The 27,010-nt window shown below is 36.7% G+C and overlaps 1 protein-coding gene across 3 annotated transcripts; it reads right to left on the bottom strand.

Moving 5' to 3' along the window:
* Window positions 1-2,270: 2,270 nt before the first annotated feature.
* LOC107784366 (AP2-like ethylene-responsive transcription factor TOE3) lies at window positions 2,271-7,291 on the bottom strand. Of its 3 annotated transcripts, XM_016605494.2 has the most exons (11): window positions 6,376-7,283; window positions 5,900-5,925; window positions 5,744-5,774; window positions 5,553-5,640; window positions 5,256-5,401; window positions 5,054-5,098; window positions 4,838-4,941; window positions 4,631-4,749; window positions 4,245-4,361; window positions 3,045-3,294; window positions 2,271-2,400 (listed from the first exon to the last, which is right to left on the bottom strand). In XM_016605494.2, exons 1-10 carry the CDS (start codon window positions 6,861-6,863, stop codon window positions 3,058-3,060), a joined length of 1,401 nt encoding a protein of 466 aa, XP_016460980.1. In that variant the 5' UTR covers window positions 6,864-7,283; the 3' UTR covers window positions 2,271-2,400; window positions 3,045-3,057. The 3 variants fall into 3 exon arrangements, with proteins under 3 accessions (XP_016460980.1, XP_016460979.1, XP_016460982.1); XM_016605493.2 differs by lacking the exon at window positions 2,271-2,400 and having other exon boundaries at window positions 2,899-3,294; window positions 6,376-7,291; XM_016605496.2 differs by lacking the exons at window positions 2,271-2,400; window positions 5,054-5,098 and having other exon boundaries at window positions 2,899-3,294.
* Between the last annotated feature and the right edge of the window lie 19,719 nt (window positions 7,292-27,010).

Genomic DNA, 27,010 nt, shown 5'->3' with positions numbered 1-27,010 from the left:
AATAGATATTAAATTAAACAAGCTAATAAAAGCCACATAACAATGTGATAATATTATGTATTGAATAATAGAATAGCAAAAACAAGGAATAAATAGAGAGAAATTAATCAAAATTTTCATCATAAAGAAAAATGATAAAATTTATTTAAATTTGAGATGAGAAAGTTGTTATTTATCTATTATGATAAGAAAGATGATATTGTGGATAATACCACATAACTTATGTCTAACAGATAAAATAAGAACTTAAAAATATTAAAAATAAATTAAAAATAGTGTGAGAATATTTATGCTAAGAATTAGTTTAGAAAATAAAATAAAGTGAAATAAAATACTTAAAATACTATTGATAAATTTAAAAAACTTAAGAATTCAAGCGATATTTTTAAAATAAAATAGATATTTATTTTAAGATTAAAAATTTTCTAAATTTATCTATATTATATTAAAGGATAGTAATGGATAATAATACTAAATAAAGTGGCAAATTAATTAAAAAGCCATATGAAACTGTGATAATATTTGATAACATAATAGCAAAAGTAAAAAAAATAATTAAAATTAAATATTAGAAATGAAAGGGAAAGACTATTTTGCTTAATATTAGAAAGTTCTTAAATTTATGATGAGAATGCTCAAACTATGGATATGGCCACCAAAAATTAAAGTCTTACTAGATAAGAATTAAAATTTAAAAAATATAAAATAAATATCTAATATAAGTAATTTTATTAACTAAAATTAAAAGTCAAATTTTGTATCTTGAAACTAAAAGAGATTTTTTTTATTGCATGTAATACAAAAAATAAATATAAAAAAACTTAATAGATTTGGAATATAATAATCAAGGAACTTATATATTAATATTTTATACTAATCAAAGTTACAACTTAAAGTCAAATATGATATTATTTTGATTACATGTAAAATATTAATTAAAAATTTCTTAGTAGGGAAGAGACTGTATAAAAAAATAGATATAATGTGAGAATATATTAAATTAATTTAAAATAAATTAAATTAAATAATTGAATAATATTTCAAAATATTATTTATAGATTTAAATAGTAAAATAGTCTCGAGTAAGAGGATAAAAGCGTAAAATATTATTAATTTCAAGAATAAAAAAATAATATTTATCGATAATTATTAAAAGGATAATAAGCAAAATATTAAGTCAATTAGTAAGCCGAAAAACTCACATGAAAGTATAATAATATTAAATAATAAATAATTTAATAATTATAAGCAAAGAACAAAAAAATTGTGTAAAATTTAAAAGAATAAGACTTATTTAAGCTTTAGACAAAAAAAAACTAATACTGAGAATTTTATTAAAATAATATAATTTAATATGTTTAAACGAGACAAATCACCACATAACATAGTTAGTAACTTTTAATATTAATAACGAAACGAAATTCAAGTACTAAAATTAATCTATTGGATTATATAAATATAGAAAAAGAAAACAGGTTATCCAATATGAGATTTGCGAAATAGTTTCATGTCTTGCTTCTTAATTAATATCTAATGATTATCTATAAATTTTATCTGGAAGGTTTATATTTTAAAGTTATTTATACATAATTCAAATAATCCAAATCACAATTTGACATGAATTGTGTCCGCGTATCGTACGGGTACTAATACTAGTTGTACTTTTAAAGAATAAGAAAAAGCAAGTAATGACAATAGGCATGAGAGGCAAAGTGAGCGCCAAAATTCTTGGAGCAGAAAAGACAACATGAAACATAAAGGGACTCCTCAGTTCCGAGCCTTTTCCTCATCAGATGGGGCGTCTGAAATAGTACCACAAGTTTTAATGTGTGTTTAAAACTTAAAAGCAATAGATCCATATGAAGGGCAACCTACCAGAAAGCAGAAAAGCCTCAGCAGTACCAAATTTGAGTCAAAACGAAGAAAAGTGTTCTAAAGGGACCATACACATGAATTAAGAGCAATTAAAATCCAACTGGATTTTGGGTCCACCACGCTAAAGGGAAAAAGCCTAGCTAGGTTCCTGTCCGCCTACCGCAGACATACGTGCTGGAGTTGTAGATATTATTCGTCATGGAAGTGCAAAGGCAAAGGCTTGTTTGAGGAACATTATATAGGAGTGAGCACAGGAACTCGTATTCATTCAGTAATTCTACCTGTTCTTCATTCTTGGACTTCGTTTCTTAATATTGTTACTTTTCCATGATGTATCTCAAGAACCTTTTCAATATGGTCCGGATTGATAGCTCCCATTCATAATTTTGCTACAGATGATACACTAGGAATCTTTCTATGGAGGAGCATTTGAAACCCCAAGGGCGTAATGGGTCAAAAAAGAGAGAAAAGGTGAAAAGAGAGGTAGTTGCTAGCCAGAAGTGCTGTACATTGATTACATATCACCTGTAAAGCGAGAAATAGACCAACTTATGGTTACTTGAAATAGACAAACTTATGGTTACATGCATGCTGGGAATATCTTTTGTTGCACTCCATTTTAAAAGCGGGTCTAATATAAAGCACGGCGTGTATTGTTGATATTTTTCTTGGTAGTTTATCTAATGTTCATAATTTCTTTAGCAAAAACAAAACAAGGTTCATAAGTTACTACTTCAATCCCTTCAAAAAAAATGTTTACTACTTCAACGTGACAAAAACCAGTTTTCTTTTTAAATGAAACATCAAAAAGGAGGAGCTGATGGAACTGTACATGTGCCCTTCTAAATCTGTTCGGATTTAGCACTTCCACTAACCATATCTCCAGCACTATGGAGTCCGTGGAAGAATGATTCTGTTATACAGTATATGTTTATGATATAATTCGATCAATAATGGAACTTTGCACCAAAGGTCATAACAGTAAGGCAACAAGAAAAGCACAGAAGTATCCTATAGCCATGCTGCAAGAGGAATTTGAATCTTTACTTTCCAGATCCAAAAAGCAGTATAAAGGAATCCAATCCATAAAGATGTCATCCAATTGACATTAGAATGTTACAAAAGAAATCAATGACTATGTTTCTTTTACCTATATGACTAGTACTTACCGAGGAAGACATGCTATGGAGGTGGTACGTGGGGGCTGAACTGGTAATAGTATTGAGACGCATTTGTTGAGGGTGCCACGGGAGATGCTGAAGAAGTGATAAAAGCAGAAGCCGGAGTTAAGAATCCTGATGATGCTGCAGTGTAGAACATCGACACTGGGGCTGTATCAACCTGAGTGGGCATTTGCATTGCCCAGTTTGAGGGTCCTAGTGATGAACCTGTATCCTTTCTCTTGTCAGATGCTCTTCCCTGCCAAATGATTTTAATTAAGACACGAGGCTTTAACTGATGTAATGTATTTCAAATCAACGAGTAGTATGTCTAATAGGGTAGCTTCTTTAACATCATCCACCTTCTAAAACCCCCCAACAAAATAAAGAGAAATGCAAAGATAAGGCTTTCATCATTAAGTTTTTTATTATTATTATTATTATTATTATTATTATACATATAGTTTTTTAACAAACTCTAATTTTTAACCTGTGTAAGAATGTTTTATTCGACTACTTTATAGTATTACCATGCTTCTCCTAATTTAATTTTATGAATCTCTCCTATTTATATTATGATCTTATCGACATGAAAAAACAAAACAAAGTCAAAACACATAAACAAACAAGAAAGATGACTATGAGAGATCTGGAAGACAGGAACAAAGCAAGAAAAAGGCTGCTCCCCTGCTCTCTGTTCCCAAATTTTCTTTTCTTTGTTTAGTTTAACTTCTATCTTAGTTAAGTCAATAAAAGAGAGGGTATTGGAAGTTTCAACATATGGGATCTGTTCAATTTAAGAAAGTGGCACAAAATGGCACAACAGAGGCATAGTAATCTGAATTAAGCAGAATAACATAGCCATTACCCCAATAGAAGTGACAAAGTACAACAAAGTATTTCGATGTCACCTAAAGATAATTCTATCATAGGGCATTTAGATTCCTGCATGCATTGCTAGACACCACTTCCATATAGTGGTCACTTATTCTCCGCCCCAAAAGACGAGAAGAGAAAAGTAAAATGTTTCACGCAACACAAATATGATCCCAGCACTTGAGGAAAAAAGGGGGACTTGAAGATGTCTATTTTGGCAACTGAAGACATGCATATTTGACCTGAAGTTCCAAGTGGAGAAAAAGAAATCTAAATGGGAACATCAATTCTTTTGGCCCCAATAGTTGACTGAGGGTTGAGTCAATATCTTACCTCGTAGGTGGGAGAGAAATTAGAATAAGCTCCACTCCACAAGTGAGCTTGTTTGGACGTCATTGGTAGTCCCTTGAGATGTGAACTTCCAACTATTACTGGACCAGGTTTATCCATCTGTGGTTAAAGAGCATAAATTGATTACTACAATCTATAAGAAAGAAAGATTAACGGTGTTCATGACATGTTTCTTCACAATTATGCATGAATTGGAAAAGCCATCGAATCAACAAAAGAAGGTTCATGTTCATTACCAGTGATATATCCTCAATTTTGAATTTACTCTAAGAGTCTCTTGCAAATGAACTTTGTGAAAGAGGAAAAATAGAAGACTAACAGAAAAAGAACATTAATCCACAAAAGCATATAAGCTACTTTGCTAATACCTTTGATTTTGTTGCATCTTGCATATCATAAGGATGATAGTAGGAGCCTCCCAACTTGTCATTTTCCTTTGAAGAAGAGGTCGACATCCCCAAGTTCAGATCAAGATCAGGTTGGCTACCTGCATCATAGGCATCCCAAATGAGATAGATCAAGATATAGTTGAGAGATTCAGAGATTTGAAAATGAGCAAGAGCATTTGAGCAAACCTTCTTTCTGCGGTTCAGAGATTGTTTCCCCTTGATATGCACTTGGCTCAAAGTTGGTAACAGCCTCCCTACCATTAGTTTTGATTGCCGCCTTATCATAAGCCCTATTTACAGAAAACAAAAAGGGAAATGCAGGTTGGATAACACAAGATTGAAGTTGAGAATTTAAGGTAACAGTTCATCAATAGAGAGAGGGTAATTCAAGATCATTAGGACCTTGCAGCTTCTACTTCACTGTCGAATAGCCCAAGATATATATACCTGCAATTCAAGCAGTGCAACCCCCACCGTGAATACTATAGTACCATCAATTTCTTCTTCAAAAAGGCATGTTTAACTGATTTGTTTCCCAGATTGGACCAATTACTATCCTAAGCTGTAATCTTCTACAAGCTATTTCAATGAGTTTGTTCCTTACTTTTTTCCGAGGAACTGTCCCATCCGAGCTTCCCATCTGCCACATTTATGCAGCGTCACTCCTCTGAATTTGGAGCTCCCTCTTGAAAAACCATTGCTATGGCGTCGCAGCAAGTGCACAAATTCCTCTTTACCAAGGTCTTTCATCTGTGTTAAAAGAGAGAGTTCAAATAGTTCATAATACATACAGATGATTCACATAATCGACGCCAACTAATACAGAAACAATTATGAACCAGTCTAGACAAGGGTTCAACACCTTAACAGATTAGCAAAATAGAATCTTTGCATTTCTGACCTGTTTCATATCCTCCTCGTAATCACTTATGCTAAAGTTGATATCAGCATCAACACCCCGGAACTTAATTGCAGCTCTGTCATACGCCCTATACAATGGAGAAGAAAATTGATACAACCAAATGAAGGGAGGGAAATAACGTAAAGCTGAAAATCTGACAACTCTGAGATTTGAGATGACTTTTGGTTTACCTTGCTGCTGTATGAGCAGTATCAAAACCACCTAATATAAACCAACAACAAAAACCAATCAAAAATTACCAAAAGTAGAATAACATTTAGCACGAAAAACCACAAAAACAACTAAATTAACCAAATTGGTAATAGTTAAAATAGCAATATGCATACCTAAATATACTTGTTTTCCACAGTCCCTGCATCCAATAGCAGTTATATTAATACATGAGTTTAAGTTCGATGTACTAATAGTGCAATTATTTTTACACAATCAAATCATTTAAAAGATAACTGTTGGTAACTCTATATAATATAATTGATTTGTATCCTAGAACAATGGTTAGTGAATTGCTATAACAAGTTAAATTATACTGATGATGTAAAACATTCATTAAAATGTAAATGTATATAAGTTAATTCCTTAATAAATTGATTATTGATAATTGTATTTAAGTTATATTCACTGACCGTGTAGAGATCTTATTACAAAATTTAAGCTAAGTTAGTTAACATTTTTATCAAAGTACCAATTAATGTTTATCAAGAGATACATGTAAGTACCTAATAAGCAATCTGATTAGGTAAATATCATTTTGATAATAAATGAAGTATGATCTAGCCAAAAGTTTTACAGGTGGAGAACTAACCAAATATGTGATTCCCATCTACCAGTTCTTCTGTAAAAAGTAACGCCTCTGTACTGTGAACTTCTGGACCTTGGCCCTCTCCTACTCTTCTTCACTTGCGGTTTCTCTTGCTGCGGTTGTTGTTGTAGTACTGTTCGCTCATCTCCAAAACCGGATCGACCGGAGGAGAAATTGACCCGATCGGTCTGTCCCGGCCGGTTCAACTCTCCGTCATGAACCGGAAACAGCTGCCGAGTCACAAACGCGTTGCTCCTGCTAGTTGCATCAACTCCTCCAAATTTGAGGATGTCGAAATTGAATGCGAACAAGTTGTCGGCGCGTGTTGAACACGTGTCGTCGTCGCCTCCGGCACTGCTTGTAGCCTCCGCATTTCGTAACGATGATGAATTGGACGTCCCTGATTCATGATCAGCTACAGAACCTTCCGGAAGCTTCTCGTCAACGATGTAATTCTCATCGTAGATTACATTTACATTGAGATCCAACATCTTACTCTCTTCACTTTCCAATAATACAAAACAAAGTATATGTGTATTTGTAATTCTGTATATACAAAACTTTTCAGTTAAACAAAATGAGTTTGCAAACAACTGGTATTTAATATTTAAGCGTCAATCAAAAACACAATGTTTCAACTAACAATGAAAAAAAGCAACAGAAATAATACAACCGTGGTTTACATTATATAAAGGGTTGAAATGTAGTGTATATAGAAAAGTTCAACAAAAAATTGGCTGATCAGAGAAGAGGAAATTTTGTATGGTGTGAGTACTGAAGCTAATTCACTACACTCATATATGTAGATTGTATGATATATGGTGAACTGCGTGATTCCTTTGGGGTGAGAAATTGGGGGGGGGGGGGGGAAGAGAGAAAAGAAAGATGGGACGTGTGAAGCAACTTTTGTTTGAGTTGTGAGGGTACTTTTGCTGGTTTCTCTTATTTAGGGGAAGACTATGGTTTAATATGGCAAAATTACAAAATCTATTTTTCCCTTTCTTTCTCTTTCGTTTTCCAAAAACAGAAAGTGGACCCGGGGTCTCTCCAACCGGTCATAGGCTTTTTCGTTTTGCTGTCATTGTGTTTCTTTTTATATATTTTTCTTCTTAAGCTTTTTGTATTAGATAATAAGAGTACCTAAGTAACTGGAGACCAAATTTTAAAGACAAAGTCATCAATTATTTAACGCTTTTATTACAAAAGGTTGCTTGACCATATGGATAATCACACAGCATAAAGACTAATTAATGATTTGGAAAAAGATCACCAACCTTTATGTGAACACAAGGTTTAGAGATATTAATTAATGACCTAATTTCACCAATGATCCGATTAATACAACCATCTGTCCTACATAGCCCCTTTAGGAAACCCGAAAATCAAGCAAGGATCTTGTGGAAAATTAACAAGCATTTGGTGCTCCATTTATTAATTATATTTATTTATTCTTAAAGGGGTCTTTATATTAATTTATTCTTGCAAATAGTTAACGATAATGGATTCCTGGATGGAATCGAATAATTAGTCTTCTTGAAATTGTCCTATTTGTTCTTTTGCACTTTCAAATTCTGTGTTAAATATCACACGTGTATATATATTTACTTTTCAGATATTCTAATATAAAATTTTTTTACATCATCAGTATAATTTAACTAGCTAAAGTAAAATATTAATATCTAAGTTACCATATTATATTTGTCACTGAAAGTTATCCATGATGAAGCTTACTTAATATAATGGTATAAAATATCTGTTTTAGACCGGACATGTAATTTTTTAAAATATTTAGTAGTCTTCTGACCCTTTTCTATTACGCTTCTTAATTTACAGTTGAAACCTTCATTTTCGCATCCCGACATTATGCATATTGTTTAATTACTGTTTTAAATCTTCCAGAGGGAGTGTTACTGAAATAATTAGTCACATCTACGGTCTGTGTCAATACATAATGCAAAGGATGTAAATTATAATTTGAACTGAAATTTTTAAATTTGTTTCTAGCAGCTACCTTTCTAGCATTTGTGTCAATGCAGTATGCAAAGAAATTGTCAACTTGTAGACTGTTAGAGGGTGTTTGGCTAAGCTTATAAGCTGGTCAAACTGGCTTATAAACACTTTTTGGTTTATTTATGCGTTTGGTAAAATTAAAAGTGCTTATAAGCCAAAAGCCATAAGTTGGTCTCCCCCAACTTATCAAATTTCAGCTTATAAATACTTTAAGTTTGACCAAAATATTTACTATTCTATCCGTAAAATACTTCTTTTTAAAACAAAACTCTTCGTATACCCAGTTCTTCAGCTGCATATTATTAATTTCAGCACTTTTATCCAAACACATAACTACTTATTTTTTAAATCAGTTTCAGCACTTAAAAGTGTTTTTCAACACCTAATGTTTATCAGTTACTCTAGATCAGCTAAGCCAAACGGGCTCTTAGTCTTTACTTTACTACTTTAACTAAAGGTTATTAGGTTAGTCTATCTGCCTATGCATAAATAAAGCATTTGAGGCTTGAGACTATAAATAATTGCAACGGCTACATATGCCTAGTTAGGTTTCTCTAATACTTATAGCTAATGTATGTTATGAATTAATATTATTAATCTTTGACCAAAAAAAGAAGAAAAAATTAAAGAATAATGCACTTCATAAGTTAACCTTGCACTATTTTAGCTCAGTTACAAGTTTGTAAATGTATAGCCAAATATCAATAAGATCTTTTCTTTTCCCATTCATTCTAATTATAACAACCTCATTTATTCCTACGTACCCCTATTGTAGCTCTCTCCTCATTTTTCACCCATAAATATTTAATTTAATTAATGAAAAGAATCATATGCAAACAAAACTGAAAAGAAAAATTAGTTCCCCATTCAGTCAACACTCATTCGTGCCTTCTTCCATAACCAATACTTCTCTGTTTTTTTTTTTAAAAAAAGAATTGTATATCTTCAGGTTTATACATACATATCACAACTGCAAAACGCAAAAATAAACGCGAGAAACCTAAAATCTCATCTCCTTTAATGCTAATCTTTTTAAATTTCGATTATGATCTTGTGAGAAATTTGGAGTGAGTATTATTTGAACTTATTAGAAATAGTCTAAATAGGTTGTATACAAAGTTTGAAATTATTTGCTGGAGATTTGGACTAGTTTTATACAAGAATTGCAAGTGAAAATCGTACAAAAATTTCGTCAGCGATGCTTATACACTTTTATACAATGTTATACACTTTTATATAAAGAGGTACAGTATGTATATAGTTGTATAAAAGTGTATAAATATGTATAATCACAGAGTGAAAATATTCTTGATACGCTATGTTTATAGGTGTATAAGAAGAGGAGGAAGAAAATGCGAGAAATTCACCAAATACCTGTAAATAATGTATCAACCTTGGATATAATAGTGTATAAGTTGTGTTTATACACTATTATATACTATTTATACAATATTATACATTATTATACAAATGAATCCTATCAATGGAGCTTCACGTGTTCTTCTTCTTCCTTGGACATCCTCTGAAATTTAACTCAAATATAACCTAAAGCTACTCCAAATCACTTGAAATTTAAGTTTTGAACTCATCTTGATGATTCCAATCAATTGAGACAACACCCATTCCAAACAACTAACATATCAGAAAACTCAATTTCTGAAATTTAACTCAAATATAACCTAAATCTACTCCAAATCACTTGAAATTTAAGTTTTTAAACTCATCTTGATGATTCCAATCAATTAAGACAACACTCATTCCAAACAACTAACAAATCGAAAAACTCAATTTTTGAAATCGAATCTTCGAACCACCTGTAATGGTGACTTTTATTTTTCAAATCCTTAATTAACCATTGGAATCCAGAAAAGAATTGAAGGAGAATAACAATAGTAAAAAAAAATTGCGATGTAAAGGCTGACTTGGGAAGGAGAAGAAGAAGAAGGTGGGCTAACTGGAACGAAGAAAAAAGGGGAGTGACAAGGGATGTAACTGGAACGAAGAAAAAATGGGCTAACCAGTGAAAAGTAATTTTCAGGTTATGTACAACCTAGGCTATACTGGGTAAATACTTCAAACATGGGTCATTTTCTGATGGGTTGTTGGGCCAAGTGACAAGGGATGTAATTCTCCCAAAAAAGAACATTATTACTCATTTCCCTCCTTATACACTATTAGAAATTTGGTCAAAACCAACCAAAAAAATTGATTGATATCGGTCAATAATTGGCAAGAACCGACCAAAAAGCGATTGATTAGTAGCGGTCGAAAGTCGTTAGGTCAGTGGAGCCAACCGAACGATTTTGGTCGGTCAATTAAACTCTACACCGATCCAAAAGAAAAAGGACGATCGTAAAAACTGACCCATTTCGATCGTTTTTTTTAAATTATGTAATTATAAAATGCACCATCTGATAATCAAATTGGGGTTTGTACTGTAACAAAATACTATTCTACTACTAGACCGTTGGTGCTTTTTAGTTTAAGACTTTCTTTTATTTTATTTATACTCAGTAAGTGCAATTTTGCATAGAAATAACCAACTGATTTCGATCAACTTTGTCAAAAAAATAAAGTCGCTTACTGAAATTAAAAATGACCAGCTGATTTCAGTCGGTTATCTGAATAATAATTTTAATTTATTTTAAATAAAATATCGACCGAAGTTGGTCGGTTTCTTAAAAATAAACTTCCCGAGAAGCAAAATAATTTCTCGCATTATGGCGCAGAAAAAAGACCGAATTCGATCGAAAAAAAAAAGACCTAAGTCAATCAGTCGGCCGCGAATGATTTTGACCGAATTTGTAGTAGTGATAGCTGAAGCCCACATATGGATCGCATTTAGGTGAACCTTATTTTATAGGACTTTTTTTACTCTTAGCCCGCGCCAAAAACTATTTATATTCGATAGTCGAAAAAGTGTATAAAATTTATATAAGTTTTGTATATAACATACAGAATGTATATATATACAAAAAAATATACGAAAAATATAAATATTTTCGATTATTATTTTAAGAGCAGTTATAGCGTGTCATTTTTCCTTTTTTTTATAAGAGAGTATGCATGAATCTGATGGGAATGAAACACCAGTGGTGTTCCTTTTATTGAAAGATTTAATCGCCAGTTTTTTTTTCTTTACATGGTGCGTGCTATTTTCTTTACATGCTATTCACCAGATTTAATGCCATGGTGCATGCTATTTGCTGATGACATAGTCCTAATTGACGAGACACGACGCAGCGTCAACGAGAGGCTAGAGGTTTGGAGACATGCCCTTGAGTCTAAAGGTTTCAGGTTGAGCAGGACGAAGACGGAATACCTCGAGTGCAAATTTGGGGCCGAGCCGAAGGAAGCAGGAATGGAAGTGAGGCTTGACTCTCAAGTCATCCCTAAGAGGGGTAGTTTCAAGTACTTTGGGTCAGTTATTCAGGGGATCGGGGAGATCGACGAGGATATCACACACTGTGGTCAGGCCTGCTATGTCACTAAAAGGTAAGTTTTATAGAGCAGTGGTTAGACCTGCTATGTTGTATGGGACCGAGTGTTGGCCGGTTAAGAACTCACACATCCAGAAGATGAAAGTAGCAGAGATGAGGATGCTGAGATGGATGTGTGGGCATACAAGGATAGATGAGATTAGGAATGAAGATATTCGAGAGAAGGTGGGCATGGCCCCCATAGAGGACAAGATGCGGAAGCAAGACTCAGATGGTTCGGGCACATTCAGAGGAGGAGCACTGATGCACCAGTGAGGAGGTATGAGCGACTGGCTGTGGTGGGCACGAGGAGAGGTAGAGGGAGACCTAAGAAGTATTGGGGAGAGGTGATCAGGAAGGACATGGCACGACTTAGGATTACTGAGGACATGACCCTTGATAGGGAATTGTGGAGGTCGAGCATTAAGGTTGTAGGTTAGGGGGAAGTTGTGAATATTTCTACAGCGCACTAGAGTGAGACTAGCCAGTTAGGAGTTAGTCTTAGGATGCTACTGATGCAGGGCTTTATCTGCTGGATATTAGTATACTTTCCATCCTTTTCGTATTTCCCATATTTCTTATATTGCTGTTATTTTGTTATTTTATGTTATTTTATTATGAGTTTATTGATAGTACTAATATATCGTCTCTTGTTGCTCTCTTGAGCCGAGGGTCTCCTGGAAACAGTCTCTCTGCCCCTCGGGGTAAGGGTAAGGTCTGCGTATATATTATCCTCCACAAATCTCACTTGTGGGATTATACTGGGTTATTGTTGTTGTTGTTGTTTTCTTTACAATAAGAAAGGTTTTGTAAACAAGAAAGCCGAAATTTTCTTTCATTGCCTAACATGAAGTGACAGCGTTACCCATGTGCGATATTAAAAATATTATTCTACTATTTTCAATTTATGTGGCATAATTAATACAAATATAATAAGGATACAAATTTAAGATGAACTTGTAATTTCAATAATGTCATTAGATTTTTATAACTAAAAAAATATATCATCAAAAATAAAATAAAAAATATTTTTTTTTCAAACGAATCAATAAAAATTGGTCGGAGGGAGCAGTAACTGACAAATGGAGTGTGATGAACCGTTGGAATATGACCTTTTGTTGGATATGTAGCTCTTCTCCATTCTGCACGAGCCTTATTCCCACCTTATCATGTTTCCCAAAGAAAACTATATTTCCTAGGACAACAAGTTACCACGTTTCTTGACATTGAAAGTTGAATAACATGTGGCCCCCTCCCAAGTTCTCAGTGCCCCGATATCTTAGACCAATAACTTTACGTATAAAGAATTCCACCAGAAATTTCTGAAAAATCTCTGATATAAAATGAAAAAAAATGAAAATAATAATAATAAAATTATTGCCTAAAACTATCAATATTAAAAGGCAAAGTTAGTTTCCTATTTCATTGAAACTTGTCCCTCGAGCCGGAAGCGGACCTATATATCCTATTGAGGAGTTATCTAGCTATGTAAACATTGGTAAAAGAATTTATGTATATATATGTGTATACTTTAAATACGAGTATATAAATTACTTAGACATCCTATCACACCTCCTTTTTACACATCCGAAGCTATATAAGGGAATTTTTCCAATTTAAGTGACATTATTCGAAATGAGATTAATTATTCAATTCAGAGTCGCCATTTGGGATAGTTTATTTGGTGTCCCAAGTCACCGATTTATTTTAAATCCCAAATCGAGGAAATTTCGACTTTCCTTTTGAAGTCTGCGAACCAGAAATTCTGAGTAGGGAATTCTGTTAACCCGGGAGAAGGTGTTAGGCATTCCCGGATTCCGTGGTTCTAGCACGGTCGCTTAAACTATTACAATTGGCCTATTATCTGATTTTTAAAACATGTTTCAACCTATGGTATATTTTTAACTTATTAGCCGCTTTTAATTATTTATTTTTTTTTGGAAAAATTCACCGTCATATAAAACACGTATTGAACCACGTCACATGAAATGCACCCGCGGTCCACGACACATTTTATCTAACGTTGTTGAGATTTGGATTTGAGTCACATAAAATGCACACCCGAGTTTAGGAAATTAATTTTTTTTTTTAAAAAATAGCGCGCCTAAAGCAACTACGCACTTTCAAGTTTGCGAGGGCCATGAAAAATTCAACTAAATGGCATGCCTCGATTTCTAAGGATTAAAATTAATTAAATGAGGGTCATGAGTTTTGAGATTTTATTTGGCATGACGCGCCTCGATTATTCTAAAAGGATTGTATTCAATTTAAAGCAAACTACAAATATTCATGATTATGTTTCTTCCTAAAACTACTTTGAGATTATTGCAAGGTCATGATTTATGAATATGGAATTATTATTGAAGAAATATATGATTTGAGTTATTATGGACCTAATCACCCATGTCGGTATCAAATTTGCTATTGACTTAACATCCTTTAATTTGGATCCAAGCTATTACATCGTTCTCTCTCCATTTTGAATACATTTTCCTATCTTTCCCTATGAACTACAATCTCATTGAAGAAACTCATTCTGTCTTTCACGAATTCTATTTCTTGATGCTCTTCCTTCATTTTTTTTGTTCATATCTTTCAAGTTGGTAGATAACCAAAATATAATATACAAATCAAAAGGAAATACGGTGAAAGAAAAATAATGGAAACATTGCTTAAGAAAAGAATGAACCTTTTATAGATGAAGATCTTATTCAATACATATGGAGCAAACAACCATCAAATTTAATGTGCAAATGAACCACAATCAGAGGCAACGAGCGGAAACCTTTCGAACCGAACTCGACTTCGACCTCTTCGGGCTAGTATTTTGGGCTATCTTTTAAATTGAGTTTGAAGCTTTTGGATTTGATTTTTGGTGTGATTTAGCTCCTGTTTTTGAGGTATTTTTTTTTAAACAAGGTAATGAATGACTATATGTTTTTTTTTTTTGTTGAAAGAAATAGGTAGAAAGAATAAAACTAGTAGAAATTCTCTTTAGCATAGAAGAAGAAAATTTGTTTTCTCTCAATATTCTTCCCTCTTCTCTTCTCTTCTTTTCTTCAAATATTTCTCTTCTATTTATGGGAGAATTTTCAAAAAAAATCAGTTTTTTTTTAATTTTTTTATTTTTTTATTTAAAAGAAATCCCACTTACATTTTGCTTTTCTTTTTTTTATAAAAAGAATTACCACATTTCTTTACTTTTATTTTTTAAATTCCAACTTTAATTACTTTTATCTTATTTAAAATCCCACTTTTTTTACTTTTCTTAAAAGAGAATTCCACTTATTTTACTTTTCTTAAAAAAACAATCCACTTTCTTTTACTTTTCTTTAAAAAATTCTACTTTATTTTAATTTAAATTTTTTTAAATTTTCAGGTACGTTTATATTATTTTTTAATTCCAACTTTCTTTTAATTTTTATTTTGAAAAATTTCCACAAAACTTTACTTTTATTTTTTTAATTTTTCACTTTCTTTTACTTTTTTAAAAGAGAATTCCACCTACTTTTACTTTTTTTTTTAATTCCATACTTCCCTTTTTCTTATTTTTTTAAATCTCTCCCGAAAATTTTAAAAAAAATTAATATTTTTTGGATTTTTTTTATTATTTAAAAATAAGAATTAAAATAAAATAATATTAATAGTAATAATTCACCTTCTAAAATTTTGTATTTTTAACCTATAATAAAAAGTATAACAAAGCTAAAAATTTGTATGTTAAAACCCCCTAAAATATTTATATAGAAGAAGTGACAAAAAAAAATTAAATATTATCAAAAATTAAGTGTTCACAGCTGCCCCTCTTTGCTTGAAAACATGAAGAGTTTTCAAGCAAAGATAAGGTGAGCCATGTGACTAATTTTTGAACATATCTTTATTCAAAAGAGAAGAAATAAGGATAAGAGAAAAGAGAAAGGGTGCAACCGAGTCTTGGTTTTGGACAGTCTACATATCCCGGGTTATAAGGGAATCAGGTCACGTGTAGTTCAAGAAAAATGATGGAATGATGAGTTGAGGAGTCGAATGAGGTTCCGTCGAAGCTCCGGTCCGCGATCCTATTATTATATCAAAAATCAAAGAGAAACTAAACAAGCCTATTAGCTATGAGTTACAAGATTCATATCTATGAGTCTTGTGAAACTTGTCCTTGATCTTGAATGGTTCTTCCTGCAGACTCTGATCTGAATCTTGATGCTCGTTAGCTGCAACTGCTGGTTCATTCTTCTTCAGCTTTTCGGATCAAGGCGGGACATGCGAAACTTGTGACTTCAATCATATCTTGAACAATCCACATCTTTCTCCACATCAACACTTTGAGTTCATTTCTTTTTGCTCCTTTTCTTATTTTCTTTATTTTGGATTGAGACTCATTCTTTTGGTTGTCTCAGACCTTGTGCCTCGAGGCCAAACCTGCTCAGACACCAAAACAAATAAACGAACGAAATTTTTCTGCCCCAGTTTTCACTAGAAAAATTTCGTAAGTTATTTGTAACTAAAATCTAAACATTTTTTTTTGTTTTGTTTTTAAAGCGGTAAAATAAGGATTGTATGTCTTTAGGAGGAAGAGATTAGGGAATGGAGCCCTATATCTAAATTAACCTCGACTAGGGAGTGGATACCCTATGTTGGCAAAAAGGCGACTAGGGAATGGAGGCCCTATGTCTAAAAATCTCAACTCAGGGATTGGAGCCCTAATGTTGGAAAAGAAAGGCGAATAGGGAATGGAGGCCCTATGTCTAAAATCTCAACTAGGGATTGGAGTCGTAAAGTTGGCAAAAGGCGACTAGGGAATGGAGGCCCTATGTCTAAAAATCTCAACTCAGGGATTGGAGCCCTAATGTTGACAAAAGGCAACTAGGGAATGGAGGAACTATGTCTAAAAATCTCAACTTAGGGATTTAAGCCCTAATGTCGGCAAAAAGGCGAGGGAATGGAGGCCCTATGTCTAAAAATCTCAACTTAGGGACTGGAGCCCTAATGTTGGCAAAAATGTGACTAGGGAATGGAGGCCCTATGTCTAAAAATCTCAACTCAGGGATTGGAGCCCTAATGTTGGTAAAAGACAACTAGGGAATGGAGGCCCTATGTCTAAAAATCTCAACTCAGGGATTGGAGCCCTAATGTTGGAAATAAAGACGACTAGGGAATGTAGGCCCTATGTCTAAAATATCAACTTAGGGATTAGAGCCCTAACATTGTCAAAAGGCGACTAGGAGATGGAGGTCCTATGTCTAAAAAATCTTAGCTCAGGGATTGAAGCCCTAATGCTGGCAATAAAGATGACTAGGGAATGGAAGCCCTATGTCTAAAATCTCAACTTAGGGATTGGGGCCCTAATGTTGGCAAAAGGCGACTAGAGAATGGAGGCCCTATGTCTAAAAATCTCAACTCAGGGATTGGAGCCCTAATGTTGGCAAAATGCGACTAGGGAACGGAGGCCCTATGTCTAAAAATCTCAACTCAGGGATTGGAGCCCTAATGTTGGCAAAATGCGATTAGGGAACGGAGGCCCTATGTCTAAAAATCTCAACTTAGGGATTGGAGCCCTAATGTTGGCAAAATGCGACTAGGGAACGAAGGCCCTATGTCTAAAATCTCAACTCAGGGATTGGAGCCCTAATGTTGACAAAAAGGTAAAAGATTGATTTTGGGGCTTCTAAACTACCTTTTTTTTTCTTTTTTTCTTCTTCTTATATATTTTCTTTCAATTCATTTTTTAGTAAAAAAATGCAGGAAAGAATTTGGAGGAGATTTCCCTTTTGGGTTGATTATTGTTGCTAAGCTATTTCTAGCGCTTGCACATTTCTTTTTCCATTTTGGTTACACCTGTTTCTTGCACTGTTGCTTTGGATTGCACCTGTTTCAATTTTCAAACAAAGAACAATTGTTAGTTTGAAACGGTGGTCGGTTTTGTGGCCTTCATTGTTTTTGATCACTTGATCTCGGCCCAACTCTTTTGGCGAGAACCTCTGCCGCTTGCTGGCTTTTCTTAAAGATTGGTCTCTCTCCTAAAACCGAGGAACTCAACTTTTCAAAATATATCATGACGGCTCACCCGTATAGGGCTTTGGCCCTTTCATTTTAATCTGCTTCTAGGGGTTTTTGACTTTGGATTTCTTTTCATTTTCAATAACTCTGATTTTAGAGCATCGGCTATCATGGCCAGTTGGGATCGACTTGATGCACCCACTGAGGCTAGGTACTTTTCTTTGGACTTGACTTTTATTAAACAAAACCCTGTAAAACCAATCTTGCCACCTTTTCTTTATATTAGTTTCGAAACAGAGTTAGACCGAAAGGGATTCAAGGAAAAGTAAAGAAAGGACAAGAAAAAATGAATTTAAGGAGAAACGTCCCTTTTGGGGGAAAGAAGGACTTATCTGGGGTGCATGCAGACTTCAATAGACATGACATGCTTCTTGGACTGGATACCCGATATGCACAACTATCCAACTCATTGTGAACCACATCTCCAAATCGAGAAACCTGGCCAGGACTCTTTCAGTGGTGGGGGTGTCTTCTTTTCGATCAACGGCGCCCTTTGTGGGTTTTCGCCAATCAACCTCTCTCATTTCTCTTCTCACCGTCGCCTGATAGTACTCTTTACGAGTTTTCACTAACCAGGCTCTCTCGTTTTCAATTTTTCTGCTCACCGTCGCCTTATGGTGCCCGTGTGGGTTTTCACCAATAAGACTCTCTCATTTTATTTCTCTCATTTTTATTGCATCGGATCCAAGTAGTTGTATTCTCTGATCCTTGAACATTCTCACCGATTGATCGGAAGGACTTGAAAGGATTTGGGTAAAAATGATTTGGATCGAATTACAACTTTGGAACCATTCAAGTGGGATTATCGCATGACCATTACAATATCTGCCCCAGTTTCACTTTTAAGGGAATTTGGATTTTTATTTTGGTGTGACTGAACCCCATAGAGAGGCTGCCTACGTATCCTTTCGGAATCAAGTCGAACGTAGTTCAGGAAAACATCTTTTTTTTTTCATTTCTTTTTTTTTCAATAACACTTTCAAGTTCTAAAGAGGGCAATCAAAGAAGAGTAACCGGCACAAATGGGTTTGCAAAGGGTAGATAGTGTTTGGGTAGCGAGAATAAAAGCCTTCGTCCTCCCAATCGGACAATGTTGTTGTTACAGAAAGACTAAACATAGTACCTTTTGACTGCATCCGCATTTACAGCTGCTTCAGGATCATTTCCTTCGATATCGCCCAGATACAATGCTCCTCTTGGCAATATCTTTCTGATGACGTATGGGCCCTTCCAATTAGGAGCGAATTTTCCTTTTGCTTCCTGGTGATGGGGAAGAATACGCCTTAAAACGAGTTGCCCCACTTCAAAACTTCTAGGCAGCACTTTCTTGTTATAGGCACGAGCCATTCTTTGTTGGTACAACTGCCCGTGGCAGACCGCAGCCATTCGCTTTTCATCGATCAAGGTTAATTGTTCCAGACGAGTTTTAACCCACTTACTATCTTCAATTTCGGCTTCAACAATGATTCGGAGAGAGGGGATTTCAACCTCGGCGGGTATTACGGCTTCCGTGCCATAAACCAAAAGATACGGGGTGGCTCCAATTAACGTGCGCACAGTAGTGCGATATCCCAACAATGCAAACAACAACTTTTCATGACACTGCCTGGAACTTTGAATCATCTTTCTCAAAATCTTTTTGATGTTTTTGTTTGCTGCTTCAACGACACCATTGACTTTAGGCCGATAAGGAGTAGAGTTCCGGTGCATTATCTTGAATTGCTTACATATCTCCCCCATCAAATGACTATTCAAGTTTGCAGCATTGTTTGTGATAATAGTTGCAGGAATGCCAAAACGGCAGATAAGATTGGAGTGCACGAAATCTACCACAGCTTTCTTGGTGACAGACTTGAGAGTGATTGCTTCAACCCATTTTGTAAAGTAGTCAATGGCAACTAGTATGAATCTGTGTCCATTTGAGGCTTTTGGCTCGATTGGCCCAATGACGTCCATGCCCCAGGCAACAAATGGCCAAGGTGCAGACATGGGATGCAGTTCTGTGGGAGGTGCATGAATCAAATCACCGTGCACCTGACACTGATGACACTTCCGAACGAAACTAAAACAGTCCTTTTCCATGGTCATCCAGTAATAACCCGCTCGAAGGATTTTCTTTGCTAAAACATACCCATTCATGTGGGGCCCGTATACTCTCGCATGTACCTCATGCATGATTCTTCCAGCCTCTTTTGCGTCAACACATCTTAACAAATTGAGGTCTAGAGTTCTCTTGTACAAGACATCCCCACTCAAAAAGAAACCACTCGCGTGCCGTCTAATGGTTCTCTTTTGGTCTCCACTGGCTTGCTCGGGGTATTCTTGAGTTTTCAGAAACTTTTTGATGTTATGGTACCATGGTTGGGTATTTGGTGCTGCTTCAATTGTATTACAATAACCATGCCTTTCCAGGATTTGAATTTCCAAGGGATCTATGTGAGCATTGCCTAGATACGACAGCATTGAAGCCAAAGTAGCAAGTGCGTCGGCTAATTCGTTGTGACAACGAGGAATGTACCTGAACTCTATTGACTTGAATCGCTTGTTGAGGTCTTCCACATGCTTCTTGTAAGGGATAAGCTTAACATCTCGGGTTTCCCATTCTCCTTGGGCTTGCCGGATAATCAGATCTGAGTCTCCCATGATCAACAACTCTTTGACATTTTGGTCGATTGCCATGTTTATACCCTTAATGCAAGCTTCATACTCAGCGGTGTTGTTTGTACAGAAGAACCGAAGCCGAGCTGTGGCTGGATAGTGCTGACCAGTGGGTAAGATCAAAATTGCCCCAATTCCAACACCTTTTGCATTTACCGCCCCATCAAAGAACATTTTCCAAACATGAGTGTCTTCAGATATTGCCTCAATTGAATTTACGTCTTCATCTGGGAAGTAAGTTCTCAAAGGTTGGTACTCATCATCAATCGGGTTCTCAGCCAAATGATCCGCTAATGCCTGGGCTTTCATTGTCGTGCGAGTGACATAGACTATGTCAAACTCCGTGAGCAAGATCTGCCACTTTGCTAATCTCCCAGTGGGCATTGGTTTCTGAAATATGTACTTTAAAGGATCCAACCTGGTTATGAGGTAGGTGGTGTAAGCTTGCAAATAATGCCTCAGCTTCTGAGCGACCCATGTCAAAGCACAACAAGTTCTTTCCAATAAAGTGTACTTGGCTTAATAACTAGTAAACTTCTTGCTCAGATAGTAAATGGCATGCTCCTTCTTTCCGGTCACGTCATGTTGCCCGAGGACACAGCCAAAAGAATTTTCCAAGACGGTCAGGTACAAGAACAGAGGCCTCCCTGGCTCAGGTGGGACCAAGACTGGTGGATTTGACAGATATTCCTTGATTTTATCAAAAGCTTCTTGACATTCAACTGTCTATTTGATTGCCGCATCTTTCTTTAACAACTTAAATATGGGTTCACACGTGGAGGTCAACTGAGCAATGAAATGACTGATGTAATTCAATCTTCCCAACAAACTCATAACATCTTTCTTGGTTCTTGGAGGAGGCAAATCCCAAATAGACTTTATCTTTGTTGGATCTAACTCGATGCCCCTCCGACTGACTATGAATCCCAAGAGTTTGCCAGATGGTACCCCAAATGCACATTTGGCTGGGTTCAACTTCAAATCATATTTGCGCAGCCGCTCAAAGAATTTTCTCAAGTCCCGAACGTGGTCGTCCTGGGTTTTGGATTTGATGATTACATCGTCCACATACACCTCTATCTCTTGGTGCATCATATCATGAAAAATGGCAGTCATGGCCCTCATGTAAGTTGCCCCGACATTTTTCAGACCAAATGGCATGACTCTATAAGAGTAAGTGCCCCAAGGTGTGGTAAAAGCTGTCTTTTTTGCATCTTCTTTATCCATCAAGACCTGGTGGTATCCTGCGTAACAATCCACAAAAGACTGTATTTCATGTTTGGCGCAGTTATCAACAAAGATGTGGATGTTTGGCAAAGGGAAATTGTCCTTGGGGCTTGCTTTATTCAGATCTCGGTATTCAACGCACACCCGGATTTTCCCATCTTTCTTTGGCACAGGAACTATATTAGCCAGCCATGTGGTGTATCGGACCACTCGGATCACTCCCGCCTTTAACTATTTTGTGACCTCTTCTTTAATCTTGTCACTGATATCAATTTTGAACTTCCTGTGTTTTTGCTGGATAGGGGAATAATCGGGGTAGGTTGGCAACTTATGGACCATTAAATCGACACTTAATCCTGGCATGTCATCGTATGACCAAGCAAACACATCTTTGAATTCAAACAAAAGTTGGATCAATGCGTCCCTGGTTCTTTCATCTGTATGAATGCTTATCTTGGTTTCTTTGACTTCTTCAGAGCTACCCAAATTAACCGGCTCGGTTTCATTTAAGTTTGGCTTAGGTTTATTCTCAAATTGTTCCAATTCTCAATTTATTTCCTTAAAAGCCTCTTCTTCATCATATTCCGGTTCTTGGTTCATTATTTCGCTGTTAGACAGCGTGTTTGGATCTGGGCATGAAGTCCGCAAGCATGTCATGTTATTTAAAGCCACATTATTAGAGCTGAAAGAAAAAAGAGAAAAAATAACAAAATCAGAAAGAATAAAGAAGGATGGACGATGAAATATGATTTCATTTCTTTGAATTTGAAGATAACAGGGTTTACATTGGAAATTAAAAGACAAGAAACTAAAGAAAAATATCCGAGTTACACCCTGACATAACTCGCGATGCAGAAAAAGTGGCAGGACAGGTCTACTGGGACTCCCGCCTGATTGGGAATGGCGTAGCCTTCTAATTCTGCAACTTGGCATTGGGTCCCATATACAGCATCTCAACGGTGCTTGAGCCCTCCCCTGGATGGACCATGTGGGTTTCATATAGTATCTTCCTCATTGCCCCACAGATCTCTTCAATCTCTTCGGCAGTAAATGCCTCATCTTCTTCTTTCTTCTGGTATTTTGGCTTGAGAAATGTTCTGTACAGATGCGGAACCGGCTGAAGCAAGACCCAACCATCATTCTTTCTATCATCTGCCCATCTTATATCAGCTGGAGTGGGTCGGAAGCCTACCCCAAAGAACTTTTCACTGGTGGGCAGGGTGATAAGTTCAACTATCCCTTGGAATGATTTCCCAAGTCCCTTCCCCAGTTTGAATCCATGTCGGATCATTTCTTTGGCCACCATTATTGATGCATTAAAAAGGAAGGGTTGGGGGCAAGGGTTTCCTTCTTTGTACTGGTCTGCAACCACAATTTCAAAAGCCTAATAAACTATGTGCTCACTTCCCTCTCTTGCTTCAAGACATGGGACTGATGGGTCCCGATAAATTGATTGCTCATCTTCTCCATGGACCACAATCTCGTGATCCTCATGCTCGAACTTCACCATCTGATGAAGAGTAGAGGGTACAGCCCCGCTGCATGAATCCATGGCCTCCCCAAAAGAAAGTTGTAGGATGTGTCCATGTCTAGAACCTGGAAGGTTACTTCAAAGTCTACTGGGCCGATGGTCAGAATTAGATCGATCTCTCCAATTGTGTCCCTTTTGATTCCATCGAAGGCACGTACACAGGCATTGTTGGGACGGATTATTTCGGTCCCGATTTCCATGCGCTGTAGAGTTGAAAGTGGGCAAATGTCTACTCTAGAGCCTCCGTCCAACATAACCCTTTTCACGTAGTGCCCTTTGCATTTGACTGTTAGGTGCAGGGCTTTGTTATGTGCGGCCCCTTCTGAGGGAAATCATTTTTGCTGAAAGTGATCTGGTTGATTGCGAAAAATCTTTCTGCCATTCTCTCCAACTGCTCTACAGAAGTGTCAACAGGCACATATGCTTCGTTAAGGGTCTTGATCAATACCTTCTGATGTTCGGCGGAGTTCATCCACAAAGTCAACAAGGAGACTTGTTCGGGAAATTTTCGAAGCTGGTCAATCACCTCATAATCTGCCATTTTCATGTTTTGAAAGAAAGCCTCCGCTTCTTCGGCACTCACGAGCTTCTTAAGTGGGAAGCGCTTTCTAGTAGCGTTGTTCACCTCTTCCAAATTGGAATACTTTTTAACAGGGTTATTTTCTTGAACTTCTCCTGGGATTTCTTTGCCTTTATAGGTCACCACCATTTTGTTGTAGTTTCAGGGCACAACAGTAGGATCTTTCATGGGCTTCTGTGGCGCGCGTCCAATAACCACGGGCTCATTCAGCCTCGATGGCTTAATTGGCCCCCGCATCACATAAGCCCCCTTGGGCACATACATCTGGGTTGTTTTGTTCAGCTCGAATCTCCTTGGAGGACTCAATGTCATCTGCTTTTCTTTACGGCCTTGAGGGACGTAGAGAACAACATCTTTGGGAGGCGTTGCCCCGGTCTCAACTTCAATTTTCTTCTCTGACTTTGGAGGGGTGGTTTATTTCTTTTTCTCCCCTTTATCTTGTTTCGGGGCAGCTTTTGGTTTCTTTTCTTCGTCAGCAATGGCAATGATGGCCTTCAATGCTGGGTCAAATTCCTTATCCTCACAAATCATTCCAATTACCGGCCCGTTGTTGTGGGCTGGCAGTGGGTTGTTGGTCATATTGGGAACATCTTCATCCCTCAACACTATTTTCCTTTGTTTTATCAAGTTCTCCATGGCTCTCTTCAGAGTCCAGCAATCATCCGTGTCATGCCCTTCTTCCCCTTAGTGATAGGCGCATCGGGTACCGGCTCTGTAAGCGGGTGATGCTGGGTTTTGCCTGGTTTGAGGAACAGGCTGTAGCAGACCCATTTGAACAAGCTTTGGTAACATGCTGGAGTAGGTTTCGCCAATTGGTGTGAAATTTGGCCTCTTAGGCGGTTCACGAGGGTGGAAATTATTTTGTGGAGGACGGGGGCTGTAGTGGGTTTGGTAAGGAGGTTGGTTTCTAGGAAATGGAGCTTGATTTCTGTTGGCTTGTTGTTGTGGCCGGACATAAGGCTGAGCATTCATGACCGAGTATGGCTGGGGAGTATAGGCCAAGTCTTGGTGAGGGTAATAGTGTTGCGGGGTCTTTTCTGAGAAAAAGGATCTGGGAGTACAGTTTCTCCTTGCACCCGACACTGCCATGGATGTTTCTTCCTTTTTCTTTCCCTTTGCTATTCCTCTAGACCCACCCTGAATGGCTTGGAAGGTAGCTCTAATAGCGGATTGGCTTAGAATTTGACCCGTTTTCAGCCTATTTTCAACCATTTCGCCAATCTTGATAGCTTCAGCGAACGGTTTACCCATTGCGGACATCATATTTTGGAAGTAGTCAGCTTCCTGAGCTTGAAGGAAAACTATGACCATTTCAACCTCATCCATCGGAGGCTTTACCCTGGATGCCTGCTCACGCCATTTAACTGCATACTCTCGGAAGCTTTCTGAGGATTTCTTTTTCAAGTTTGTCAATGAGTTCCTATCTGGAGCAATATCAATGTTGTACTGGAACTGCCTGACGAAATCTCTAGCAAGATCATCCCAAATGTACCAGCGGGATATATCCTGGTCCATGTACCACTCAGATGCGATGCCAACCAGACTTTCTCCGAAATAGGCCATGAGTAGTACTTCCTTTCCACCGGCTCCTCGCAGCTGATTGCAATATCTCTTGAGATGAGCAATAGGATCACCATGCCCATCGTACTTCTCAAATTTTGGGGTTTTGAATCCCAATGGTAGGTGCACATGAGGGAACATGCATAAGTCGGCATATGATACACTTTTCTGTCCACTCAAGCCTTGTATGCTTTTAAGACTCTGTTCCATACTCCTCATCTTCCTCACAATCTCTTCTTGCTCAGGAGTTTTGGTGGTCTTTTCTTGCCCCGCAGTGAACTCAAATTGGGGTGCTTGAGGGTAAGTATAAGTTGGAAACTAAGGAGGTTCCACTGGGAAAGATGGTGCTTGAAATGTGAAGGAAGATGAATCAAAGTTAGGCCTGGGTAAAGCAGGTTATGTCGTAGCTGAACAAGGTGGCGCGGTGAATATGTTTGAAGCCGCACTTGAAGCTAACACCTGGGGGCGAAACTCAGAAGGTGTTCCAGCAAAGTGGGCTGAAATGGTAGGATATCCCAATGGGGTATTTGGATAACTTATGGGGATGTTGGAGGTCCCACTTGCTCTGGGAAAAAGCTCAGGGAATCCAGGGATCGCACTTGGCGGTTCTTTTCCATTGGCCCAGGCGTCCCACATTTCCATCATGCGGGGACACAGAATTCTATTTTCCTCAGCCGTTGCTGACTCAGAAGTTGGGATGGCCGAGATCGGACTATCCTCTGGAATAGGAACTGTTGGCAGAGGAATTTCCGAAGATTTCTCAACGCTTCCTTTTGACCTTGTGAAGTATGAATGTGAAGCCAGATTACCACAAAACCAACCACCTTACTATAGAACCTTTACAATAGTAGACAACAAACCAGTTAGTTTGAAGCAATTAACACATAGGAAATCGCATGTTGGGGTGTGATGCACCTATACAATTAAATGTGTTTCTATATATTTCGCAACGGCTGCATGTTTCATCCCGGCTCTGCTTATTTTCCCAATTTTCTTTTTCTTTCCACTTTTGGCTTTTGTACTTCTCCTCTTATTCCCATTTTCCACTCTTTTCCTTCCTCTCTTTCCTTGCCTTTTTTTTTCGTTTTTCTTTTGGTTTTTCTTTGGCTCTCTTTTTCACATCCCTCTCTTATTTGAGTTATTTACAAAAATCGTGACCGGATCTGATGAGGATTGCCTACGTATCACGACGCCGCATGAATCAGTTCATTACGTAGTTCAAGAAAAACAAGTGCGAAAAATAAAGAAACAATTTTTTGGGAATTTTCAAATTTTCATTAATAAAACTCCTAAACTTTCTATTCCAAAAGACTTCAAACTACTCATTTTCTTGGAATTTTAAAACTACCAACAGACTAAAAAATAATTTCCAAAATACAGACTCAATAAGTGAAAAATCATGAATACATCAATGCTTCGACTCCTGGGGCCCGTGGGACATCATTCGGTCTCGCGGGCCTACGTGCGAGATCCCCTTGAAGCCGCTCCAAATCACTCATTATCTGGCGGACAAATGTCATTACAGCAGCGAAGAAAGTGGTC

This window comes from Nicotiana tabacum, chromosome 8 (genome assembly GCF_000715075.1).
Source record: "Nicotiana tabacum cultivar K326 chromosome 8, ASM71507v2, whole genome shotgun sequence".
NCBI classification, from domain to species: Eukaryota; Viridiplantae; Streptophyta; class Magnoliopsida; order Solanales; family Solanaceae; genus Nicotiana; species Nicotiana tabacum.
This window is presented reverse-complemented; position numbering and strand designations above follow the sequence as displayed.

Excerpts from the sequence above, each read along its gene's own strand:
- LOC107784366 (XM_016605493.2), bottom strand. The coding sequence starts at position 6,863 with ATGTTGGATCTCAATGTAAATGTAATCTACGATGAGAATTACATCGTT. Across the intron at positions 5,641-5,743 it reads ACTGCTCATACAGCAGCAAG|GGCGTATGACAGAGCTGCAA; the intron begins GTAAACCAAAAG and ends TCCATTGTATAG. Across the intron at positions 4,362-4,630 it reads AAGATGCAACAAAATCAAAG|ATGGATAAACCTGGTCCAGT; the intron begins GTATTAGCAAAG and ends CTTTAACCACAG.